Source organism: Trachinotus anak, unplaced genomic scaffold (genome assembly GCF_046630095.1).
Source record: "Trachinotus anak isolate AG129_WGS33_773 ecotype Australia unplaced genomic scaffold, CSIRO_AGI_Tana_v1 ptg000008l, whole genome shotgun sequence".
NCBI lineage: Eukaryota > Metazoa > Chordata > Actinopteri > Carangiformes > Carangidae > Trachinotus > Trachinotus anak.
In genome coordinates, this window is record NW_027273859.1 from 15,079,349 (window position 1) to 15,091,150 (window position 11,802).

The 11,802-nt window shown below is 39.3% G+C and overlaps 1 protein-coding gene across 2 annotated transcripts; it reads left to right on the forward strand.

The window, feature by feature from the left end:
* Window positions 1-266: 266 nt before the first annotated feature.
* Window positions 267-9,271, forward strand: ewsr1b (EWS RNA-binding protein 1b). 2 transcript variants are annotated; one of them, XM_071482938.1, is made up of 15 exons: window positions 267-341; window positions 826-862; window positions 1,144-1,195; window positions 1,535-1,676; window positions 2,214-2,409; window positions 2,508-2,767; window positions 2,890-3,049; window positions 6,387-6,424; window positions 7,011-7,040; window positions 7,181-7,296; window positions 7,381-7,510; window positions 7,651-7,761; window positions 8,105-8,231; window positions 8,318-8,674; window positions 8,869-9,271. In XM_071482938.1, exons 1-15 carry the CDS (start codon window positions 326-328, stop codon window positions 8,903-8,905), a joined length of 1,809 nt encoding a protein of 602 aa, XP_071339039.1. In that variant the 5' UTR covers window positions 267-325; the 3' UTR covers window positions 8,906-9,271. The 2 variants fall into 2 exon arrangements, with proteins under 2 accessions (XP_071339039.1, XP_071339041.1); XM_071482940.1 differs by having other exon boundaries at window positions 1,538-1,676.
* The last annotated feature ends 2,531 nt before the right edge of the window (window positions 9,272-11,802 follow it).

The window sequence follows — 11,802 nt, forward strand, 5'->3', positions numbered from 1 at the left end:
TTTTCTCTCTCCTTTTCTCCTATACACTTCATTTCATTCCCCTGTGAGCTCAAACCCCTCTCATTAATACGTACATACTTTTGTCCATAGTGACATATTATAATACTGACATGAAACTTAAAACGTTTTCATTTAGGTTATATAATCTTTTGATAAACGTGAAAGTGATAGTTCAGCATGTTCTTATAATACATCCATGTCGTTCAGGCGCTCCCGTCACTGATCAACAAATCCTTGTAAATCTCGCGATATTTTGTCCTAGCGAAAAGAAGAGCCCTCCTCTAGCAACAAGCTCTGTCCAGTCGTCTTGCAGAGGAACACTGAAATGGCGTCGGCTCAGGGTGAGTGAAAAATTACGATATTTTATACCGAATTTGAAGAAATTGTGTTTTTAATCAAAGATGAAAGTGGATGGATTGATTTTAAAAGCGATTATATCTTCATAATCCGTATTTTCGGTTTATATATTCAATGGGACATTGAAAGGGGCTTTGCTAGCGCCAGGCACAAGGCCTAGGCGTATTATCTGCTCGGATCGCTGCGGTATTTTCTACCGGATAATTTCCGCACACAGAGGTCTGATAACGGACGGCAGATATTACCCATTTTTGCAAACTTGTTCATCAAATGCAGGTAGCAATGAATTGTAGTCCGCTTTGAAGCGCCGTATTGTGTAATGAGCGGTTTAGTGGCCGTTTCCGCGCTGTTGTTGAATGGCGACCTAACAACCGGCCTGCGCAACGTGCCGCTGGCGCGCGAAAAAAAAAAGTCTTTGTTCGAACGCTGAGACGTTAACTGACGAAGGTTCCAACTGTCGTTTAACAGATTACAGCTCCTACAACCAGACCAGCGCCCAGCCGGGGTAAGACTACTCCATACTGCATATGAATCTGTTTTCACTGTATTTCTGAGGGGCTCAGTTTTTAATAAGCATCGGATAAGCAATGGTGGAAAGTAACTTCTATAAATACTCAAGTACTGTACTTAAGGACAGTTTTGAGGTACTTCAACTTGAGTATTTCCATTTATGCTACTTTACTTTACTTACTTGTACTTCTAGTGCAGTATTTATACTACTCACATTTATACTACTAACAGGGACCCTATTTCCCGTAGCTGAAACACTGATGTGTGTTTTTACAGGTATGCTTCATATGCTGCCCAGCCCTCGCAAAGTTATGGACAGTCTGCACAGGTGAGATTTAACATAGTGGTTGGTTGACTGACTATAGTTGATTTTTATTTATTTTTGTAATACTGTGATACCTCTCATTTTAACTTAAAAACTAGGACTGAACATGTATTAATATAAATTGGAGCACATGTGGGCACAGCATTTAAGGGGTAGAGCTAGGAATGAGACGTTAAGTTGCAGCTGTAACTGATGTTGGTCTGATTTAATAAATTTGTTTAAAATTGGTACAATTATCACTATTGAAGTGTAATGTCTTTTTGAACATAGAAAATGATTACCCAGTCTTCATGTGTAGTTGATTATTCTACCTGGTAGCTAATGTCTGCTCTTTTCTTTCAGCAGAGCTATGGCCAGCAGAATTATGGATCATATGCCCAACCTGCTGCTGCTGATAGCAGTTACACCCAGACAACACCTGCTGCTGGAAGCTACCCTCAGCAGCAACAGCAGTATGGATCCTCTTATGGCCAACCAGCATCAGGTCGGTTATTAGAAGGGACATTTTGACTCATTCTGTTGTAATTCTGCTAAGAAGTACATGGAGTGGACTGGGTTGGACAGAACAAAATAAGTCACAAACATTTTTTTTTTTTATTATGAAGTTCGGAGATTTAAAAAATTGCATGGAAATTCTGAGCTGTAAATTGGATGACAGTCTCATTCACATGCCCTTTGAAATCTGATACAGATTTCATTCAGTCTGGCTTCCCAAGATTTTAAACTGTTTTCCTACACACAGCATGTTGCTTAACTGTACAGTGCTTGTTGGCGTTTAAGCCTGAACTAAGTCTAAGTCTAACTAAGCAGTCCACTGGTAAATACGAATATTGAATTTTAGTTCAACGTCAGGTTTGTCTGTCTGGGCAGTATTTGTTTAAAAGATGTACTATTAAAGTCAAATTGATCATTGCTTTTTCATGATGGCCTTAATTATTAGGTGTATTATAGCTTGTTGCATCCTCCCACACCCTCCAAAAAAACACACAGGATCTTATTTGCCAATGTGTGTTTTCCACAGCTGGCTATCCTGCTGCCCAGTCTACCACTCACAGCTACTCGCAGTCAGCCCAGGGTTATGGAGCCAGTGGTTATGACAGTACTCCAGCTGCTGCTGCTCCAGCTGCTTCCCAGTCTTATGGCTCTCAGCCAGGGTATACTGCCCAGTCTGCTTACCCTGGTTATGGACAGCAGGCTGCTCCCACTGCGCCACAGAGGTATGAACTTATTGGTTCGGAACCAAATAATAACAAGTGAATTCCACAAAAACGTACTTATCTTTTACCTTATGTTCTGTCTTGCTTGTCTCTATCAGTTACAATGCTAACAGTCAGCCGGCTAGTTACAACCAAAGTAGTTACACCCAGCCAGCAGGCTATGGCCAGCAACAGCCTGGTTACCAGGCCCAGCAGGCAGGCTACGGCCAACAGCAGGGATACCAGCAACAGACCCAGCAGCAGCAACAGGCCCCTCCTGCTTACCCTCCTCAGGCTGCTGGTTCATACGGGCAGCCTCCATCCAGCCAGTATGGCCAGCAAGGTGGACCACCCAGTTACAACCAATCCAACCATTACAGTAAGCTTTGCTTTTCATCCTTGCTAAACTTTTTTTTTTTTTTAAATGTTTATTCATATCATTCAGTTTATTTTTACAGTAAATATACATTGATGGCTATGCAATTGTGCTCCCCTTTGTAGGTAATTACAGACAAGATGGCCAGGGTGGAGGTTCAGGTTACTCTGGCTCTGAGCCTTCAAGGTACCCAGGGGCAGGGGAAAGCAGGGGCCCAGGCAGGGATGGCTTCGATCGGGGTGGAATGATGCATCGTGGGCGTGGAGGCATGGGCCGTGGCATGGGGTAAGTGTCTTTCTTTAGCACTCAACCTCACATGTATTTTGACTTTACAGGTGCTGTGGCCATTTGGGGCAGGGCTGAGACTAGTCCCCAACAGAAACAGTTGGAATAATCCAAAGTAATTTATCATCAATGCAACTTTATTCTCTTAAAAATGGGAAGGTCATGATTTATCGGCAGTCAGTGCTGGTAAGTTATGAGCTTCTACTGTAATGTCTGAGGACTGATTGAAAATGTAATACACGCCAACATTGGCAGCAGTTGTAGATATTGTCATCCAGTTTATCTCAGCCCTACCTCTCATTTGGCCAAAGGTAAGAAAAGGTTTGTTCCTTCTTAATCTAAGTTGATTTTGATCAGAGACCTGTGCATAAACATTTAGGTTGAACAGCTTATATACAAAATAAAATTTGATTAGGAGCCAATATCAAAAAGTTTAGGTTAACTGAGAAGTTGCATAATTCATGATTGGTCAGGGAATGATATAATTGTATGGCCACAATATCTTCACATTATCAAAATTATGATGGGTTTCCTTAAGGGAGGTTCAAATACTGTCTGAGCAGTACTCCTTTAAATCAGTTTCTCAACAAGGTGCATCATCCCACATTTTCAGTTGGAAGAAAGTAGATGTTGCAGAAATCATGCAGGTTTTTTTTCCAATTATTGTTGTGCTGGAGTCCTTAACTAAACTTAAGTTTGTTCTGCAAAATCCTACAACACATTATTGATACTTAAAGGAATATATAGACACTGGCCTCATGCAGTACATTCTGTTGCATTTCATATACATATTTATGCTTACTCAAGTGCAATATTTGGGTCAATATATTCTTCTCCGATAAGGGTTTTTTTTCTTCTTTTTTTTATTTGCTTAAAAACGCATTCACCTGTGTTTTTACTTTGTGGTTGGGTTTGGTAAGGCTGTCACTGGTAGTATTTGTACTCATTTGACTGGCCTGAGGGAAGTAACACCAGAAAGGAAAAATGGCACCATTAAAAATAGTGGAGTCAGATGTGCTAATGGTACTGGAAGACCTCAGTAATGCATTGCATCAACTACAGGGAGACAAGAAAATGAGGAACTATCTGTTTTCTCAAGATTTTTAGTCAGGTGTCTGCTTGAAACTGCAACATTGATCCTGGAAAATGATCACGAATGATAAAAGATGTTGAATCTCTTCAATTGGTTTTTATGCTCAACATTTCGATATCCAGTCAAGCTAAAATTCATCAATGGAAACTAACTTCCCTTAAGGTCAAACATGTTGAAAGCATGAAAACTTTTTTTTAATAACACATTCACTGTCTTTATTTCACAACCATGTGCTGGCAGTGTTTTGTGGTGACATTTTTGACAAAGATACAAGAAAAATAAAAACAGGTTTAGCAATCTTAAACGACACAGGAAAATGCAAAACTTATTAAGACTGTACACAGACATGCAATATTGGTTTATGATAACAGTATTTTAGGAGTGCACCAGGAATTGTTTTAGGGCTGATATCCTTCAGTTCATGGATTTTGGTGTAGTATGATCCACTCTGAACCCAGCTTTGCTACAAAAACTGGCACACAGGTGTATTATGCTTTTTGTATTGTATGTCTTGTGTAGAAATTAGAACTCAGTTGAGCTGGTTCTTGACACATTTACTGCAGTACCCTTATTGAGGTGCCAGTCAGATTTGCTCGTGATGCAGATTTGGCATTTGAACAGTTTGTTCACATTATGTATGGTTCTCTGCAGCTGGAAATGGTCTGATCCAAACTCAAATCAACTCCTTTGACTGTAATGGTTACCAAAAAGGCCAGGGGTATTAAGGTTATCAGAGGGTATCAGAGGTTGTACTGTTCATCTGTTTTGGTTTAGATCTGATATCACTGCTCTAAAACTAAAAGATGAAAAGCCTTGTTAAATCAACATATTTAGTTTCTCAAATACTACAGATGCGCGCATCAGTATAAATCTTGCTGACATAAGTTTTCATTTTTGAAGATGTGGTATTGGGAAAGAGCTTTTGTTTTGTTTTTTTTCAAGTCCGTGATTGATGAAATTTGGGTCAGAAAGGGCGCATTAATCATCAGTTCTTATTTTAGGTGTTCTCTTTTTTAAAAATAGTTTTTCATAATTTCTGGTCAAACAGTGTAAATCGTTTTTAAAGATCATGGAGTTCTTCATGACTTGTTATGGTTATTGGTTTAGTGAATACACATACACAAAGAAATGCAATCTTTGGACATTGCACTGAATCTTATGATACAGGACTCTAACCAAGCAACTATTCAGTCTTACCAAAGTAACCTTAGAAAAGAATGCATAAAAACAGATTGCATAAATAGGAATACAACCCTAAACAATTTACAAATTCAGATGTAGTAGCATAGATGTTTTTACACTTATATTTTCATTTTAGCCTAATTTTAGCTTTGCACAGGTATCTTTGTTGTGTCATTTTGAAATGTTTAAATTGTTTTTGTGGTTTGGAATACAAATGTTTGATCACATTCTTTTGAGCACTTTTTAACATGCTTTGTCACATTTATACCGTACAGGTAACAGTGAGAGCCATTTAAAACCATCTATTCTCTAAAAAGTATCTGTTCTCAGTACAGAGACGCCAGCTTAAGCAGCAGGAGGGAGCTTAAACAAAGATTCGGGGTCTGCCTTTTTTCAAGAACTGAGGATGGTGGTTTTTATAAGCATGATGGGTATATTGATTGACCAAGTCTTTGTTTTTTAATTTAACATAACCTTGGTAAACACTGTAAAAATTCTGTTGGTGTGATTCTGTCTTTAACATTTTATAACTGTAAATTTTTTTTTTTTTTTTTTTTTTTTTTAAATATATTACCTGGTGAATGTGATCACCTGATCATCTTGTGAAATTTCAGATGCATTGTGTTTTTACACTTTTACCTATATGAATCAGCTGTAACTTTTGCTAGAACTAATGTTACTAGGGTGTTGGCTTGTGTCTGGGTAACTGTATGCCATCAATGCATCTGAAATCTTTCTACCTGTGTACAAATGTTTGGGTTTTGTCACATTTTCAAAGGCAGTGAAAATATGTTAGTCTTTAATATATTTTGCACAAATGTATCGACTACTGAAACTGTCACTGAGATTGTACTCAGCTAGCTAAGGTATGGCACGGCACATAGTTAATACGCTTATCCCCTCAATTAGATTGTGTATATTATATTACTCTGGGGAGCTTTTAGTTGCTGTTCAACTAGTTAGAATGTTTTGATTACTCCCTCAATCAAGCCACTTTGCTCGAGCCATGGAAGTGGCTGTAAAAGGGAAAACGCCTTCATATCTCCATTTATTCCCCCATAGCGGCGCTGGAGAGAGAGGTGGCTTCAGTAAGCCTGGTGGTAAGTTAACGAGTATTACACTGGTTAGTCCTTTAAAAGCCTTAAACTTTTTGAGCAAATACGCTTCGAGTATTGATGTGTCTTACATTGTGGTATTCAAAATTTATTTACATGAACATATCTGAAAATATTGGGGAATTTTTTTTTTCAATGCCTGAGACCATATTCTCTGGGGTACCTGGTATAATTCAGTCACTGCTTATGGTTTGACAATGAGTTTTTGACAGGTTAATGACAAATTTTCACTCAAACGTGTGCTACTGCTTTAACAGATCTCATGAGCTGAATTGCTGGGGTTTTTGTTTTTTTGAGGATTTCTTACTGGTCTTAGAGGCTTTTCAAATGACACACAATTATTTGCCAAAGGGTCTGAGGTGTTCTATTTTTTCAATTCAATATCACTTGTGGGAATTGTGGTGTACCATAAGGTGCCATTTTCAACTTCCCAATATGTCTGACTGCGTCTATAAGGGAGTGTCTGGATTATCTGTTGTAGTACTCCTCAGGTCTTGTACACTCAACTTCAGTTGCACACACTGACTTTTTCTCAATCTGTTTCTCTTCCTCTCGACTGATGGGACTACAGGCCCTATGAACAGTGACGACCGTGACATGGGTAGGTAGTCTCAGTAGACCCCCCCCCCCCTCTCATTAAACCTTGATGTTGCTGGTTCACATTAAATTCTTTTCTTGAGATGATGATTGGAAAATTTTGCATTTTACTGCATATTTAGTGTTTTTTGGTATTTCTTATAGGACGCCCTGAAGAGCAGGATGACTCTGAGAACAGCACGATCTACATCACAGGGTTGACTGAGAAGGCTAACCTGGAGGAAATGGCTGAGTTCTTTAAGCACGTTGGCCCGATTAGGGTAAGAGTAATTCCTAATTTTGAATCCTAGTGCAAACAAAACCAATGTGGAACTAACTGATATCAATTCTCATTGTGTGTTAAGATTAACCGCAGACTTGGACAGCCAGCCATTAACATATACACAGACAAGGACACAGGAAAGCCCAAGGGAGATGCCACTCTGTCCTATGAGGAGCCTATCTGTGCCAAAGCAGCTGTGGAGCACTTTGATGGTATGTTTTATTGACACATCGGACCTGAAAAGAATTACATAGGGAAATGCATAAATCTTAAAGCACCTGTTAAAATGTATCCAACTAATATAACTTGTGAATGGTTGTTAATATGTATCTTTATATTTTGTTTATTGTAGGGAAGGAGTTCCAAGGCAGAAGGCTTAAGGTATCCATGGCACGCCGAAAGCCCATGATGGGTGGAATGAGAGGTGGCATGCCCATGCGAGATGGCATGATGGGTCGTGGAGGTAAATGTCAGTTGTATTTGTTAGTGTAGATTACTTAACGGAATGTTAACATTATTCTTCACACTGTGAGTTGCTTTTGTGACTTGGAACCTGCCCACTTTTCTTCTGTAAGTCTTTATAAATTGTCTGGCTTTTGGCTTCATAAGAAACTTAAAGTTTAAATATACATTTGGCTGCTCAGTCTCTTGCTTTAGATGACAGACAAAACAGTTGACCTCTGTGGTATATTGAAAATGGACTGCAGTGAACTGCATCCTAGTTGCTGGAGACGGCTAAAGATTATGAAAAAAGTGTCAATACAGCCATATGATTTAAAAAGTGCTGACATTTCCTTGTCTCTTAGGTATGATGGGCCGTGGAGGAGACCGTGGTGGCTTTGGCCCACGAGGTGGTCCCCGTGGTATGGGCAGAGGTGGACCCACAGGCGGAAACATGCAGCAAAGAGCTGGGGACTGGGAGTGTCCTAACCCGTATGTATTACTTTTGTCGTGTAATGATTTATTGGATGCCTATTTTGTATCAAAGATGAGTTTGTAATTTAATGGTCTGTTAACAGGGGTTGTGGCAACCAGAACTTTGCCTGGAGAATGGAGTGTAACCAGTGCAAAGCTCCTAAACCAGAAGGGTTGGGCGGTGGCCCTCCATTTCCCCCTGGAGGTGACCGAGGTAGAGGTGGAATGGGAATGCGTGGAGGCAGAGGTATGGACCGAGGTGGGCCAGCAGGAGTAGGAGGTCCAGGTGGCCCTGGAGGTTTCCGTGGAGGCTGGGGAGGCGACCGTGGTGGATTCAGAGGGCGTGGTGGAATGGATAGGGGAGGGTTTCGTGGGGCTGGGCGTGGAGGACCACCTATGGATCGAATGGGTGGCAGAGGTGGAAGAGGAATGGGCCCACCAGGTGGCAAGATGGATATGAGGTAGGATAAAGTTCCTTTAGTTTTAAGTGTAATGGAAAAAATAGCCAGTGACCGCAAATCTGTGACCAGAACTTTTGATTCAGATTTACTGTGAGAGCCAGACCTGCAAATATGAAGATCTGTCATTGATGACTCTTGTGTTTTTATTTTTTGTTTGTTTTTTTTTTTTTGTTTGTTTGTTTGTTTTTTTAAAGGGACCATCGTCAGGAGCGCAGAGACCGACCCTACTGAAGGAGAGCTTCATGACTGTTCCTCTAGTGGAATTTGTGTTTTAAGAATTTTTAATTTATGATTCCGCATTTTCATGGTTATAGAACTGCTGTCAAACATCCTGTGCAGTTTAATTCTACTCATGTTTCCTTTTTTTTGGTTTGTTTTTTTAATCTTAGTTTACCCATGTTTATGCTGCATCTTGTATTGTGCATGTTTTTTTCGTTGTGTTTTTTTTTTTTTTTTTTTTAATATGCAGACTAGGTTTGATGTATTGTAAAATGCAATATTTTTTCATTCATTTACATAATTGCCTCACCTTTCCCATAACTGACAGTTGTATGATGACAAATTTGGGAAATAAAATTTTACCGATTTGATGTATTTCAGATGTGGACTCTGACTTTTTTGTCAACCAAGAAAAATGTTGTCATATAGAAAGCCAGAAGAAATGGATCAGTAGTCTCGATGAAAGTTGTGGTGAAACAATGAAAATGATTTTATTTTTTTTTATTTTTTTTTTTTTTAAATCACAAGTGGTTGGGATTTTGCCTTTGTCCACTTGAGGCATGTGTGACTGAAAAGTTGCTGCTGAAGTCATATTTGGCAGTTTGCTGTTACGGTAACAGAATTATGGTCATTACAACAGCTACAACTAATATTAAAGTGAAAACAAGCAGAATTTAGAATAATGCAACATAAGGTTGGAATCAAAACATAACTGAACAAGTTAAGACTGGGAGTATAACCAGAGTAGTGATGATAAACCATCTTTATTCATTATAGACCAGTGTGAAGCTCCTGCTTCCTCCTGCTCTACTACAGATAATGATTTAGATAAATGCCAAAGCTCTCTGATCTGTGATAACTTTTTTTTCCATTTCTCTCCCTGGAGGCCAAAGTGTGCCTAAATAAAATGAAATGTGTACCATAGAATTCTTTGGATTGTTGTCCACAAGATCGTAACCCTGGTGTAGTTGACTAACGAGAAGTTATTTCTCTATTCCTATGGCCACAGAACATTTCAAATATTCATATTTTTAATGCATCAGTTATCTGCATTTTCAGACTAAGAGTACCGCTCCCCTTTTTTTTCTTCTTTTACTTTATTTCTTGTCTGTAGATGGAGCACATCTGTGGATTTGAACAGCTGTTGCTGTTACTCTTCCTGCCAATAGGTGGTGCAGGTTGGACTAAAACTTGAGGTGCCAGCTCAATCAGATGATGGTGGCTTGTCTGGAGTTTTGCATCAGTGGCACTGTGTCACACAAAAGACTGAAGTGACTGACCTAACAAAAAAACAGTAGCATACGGGACTTCAAATCTTTTTTTTTTTTTTTTTTTATAAACTGTCGAATCTAATTTTACCCTTAAGGTTTAAGTAACAGTCTATAACCTCTTGTCCACCTTCTATGACTTACTGATGCCATGCACAGCAATAAAAATAACCACAGACAAAATACACAATGACCTGATCTGTACACTGGCACCAACTCTGAACTCTGGAGAAAAGTACCTCATATAATTTGGATATCACAAGTACCTTAAATATTTTTCTTATTTTAACTGCATTCAAGCTTGGGTCTTATTACTCTTAAAGTAAACAGTATTGCCCTATAAGTCTATCATGTTAAATTAAGCAGTGTTATTAATTACAGATGTCAGTCCTTGGCATATTTTATTTTTAATATCTGTCAAACATGTGGCTGTTAAGACCATCCCACAGCTCTTTGATGTTTTCTTTTCATACACCTACTGTGATAAACCTGCCTGTAGGACCTTGCCTCATATATTGAGACAGTCGGATACATCCTTTGCAGTAATCAATATTTAGCAGTCAGGATTGCTAATTGGCTCTGACAAACAGGCCAGTGCTTTTCTATACCTGTGTGGAAAACACCCTGTGAATCCTGGCTCTCTTTCAGAGCATCCAAGTTGAACCTCCCTAAAAGTGTTTTAGATCAGGACACAACGTCTTTTCCAACTCCAGGATTGTTGTGCTCTGACCTCCTTGTGGAAGCACAGGGGGAAATACAAAAATTAAATAGTCTCCTTGATTATCAAAAGCCAAATTGTCAGTCTCTGATGAAACACTGTCAGCTCGCAATCTTTTGATTGATAAGATACATTAATCAAGGCTTATGCATGTGTGTGTGTGTGTTGTTTTTGTTTTGTTTTTCAACTTCAGACCCTCTATGTTACCCCTCGGGTGAACACGGTCACAGCTGACATCTTGAAGTGCCTCTCATTTGCTGTGGCCAGTTGTTCATGTGGATTAATGGAGTGCTGAGTTCTCTCTCTCCTTCTCTCTCCCTCTCTCTTTACTGACAGAAAAGCTGATTCATCCAGGCCCAGAAAATGATCTCATCAACCCCCACCTTCTCCTTCCCTCTCCCCCTCTCTCTCCCTCTCTTTCACTCGCTATCTCTCTTCCGTCCCCTCCCTTCCTTTCTTTCGTTCTCTCTCTCTCTCTCCCTTTCTTAAACAGACACATGACTGTTTTTAAATGAAAACAAGCCCTCCCTCTTGGCAGTGGGCTTTGCTTTAATTCAAACAATCACACATTAGGAGAGTACATGAGCCGCTCCAATAGAGGAGAGCCCACATTTTAAAGAGATTGTTTAAAGGGGAAATGAGATGGTGGAAAAGATTTTTAAAGGCACAGTAAGACTTTTTTGAACATTACAGGTATATGCACATACAGTTGAGGATTTAATGGAGAAAGTGAGTGGTTTCTGTGCTTCCGAACGATTTTCAGAATAAAAGCTTACATAAAGAATCAAGAAAACATTACACACCAACTTTCAAAAGTATAAGAAGAAATAAAAACTTAGATTTAGTTGAGTTTGTATTAGAAGTTATGTTAGGATTCACAGCAGTTTCGAATCATGTGCTTCAGATTTTGGGTGTAGCCCACA

What these genes read in the sequence shown, in the direction of transcription:
- ewsr1b (XM_071482938.1), top strand. An exon ending in GCTCCCACTGCGCCACAGAG is followed by an intron (nt 2,410 to 2,507) that starts GTATGAACTTAT and finishes TGTCTCTATCAG; the next exon opens with TTACAATGCTAACAGTCAGC. An exon ending in GGCATGGGCCGTGGCATGGG is followed by an intron (nt 3,050 to 6,386) that starts GTAAGTGTCTTT and finishes ATTCCCCCATAG; the next exon opens with CGGCGCTGGAGAGAGAGGTG.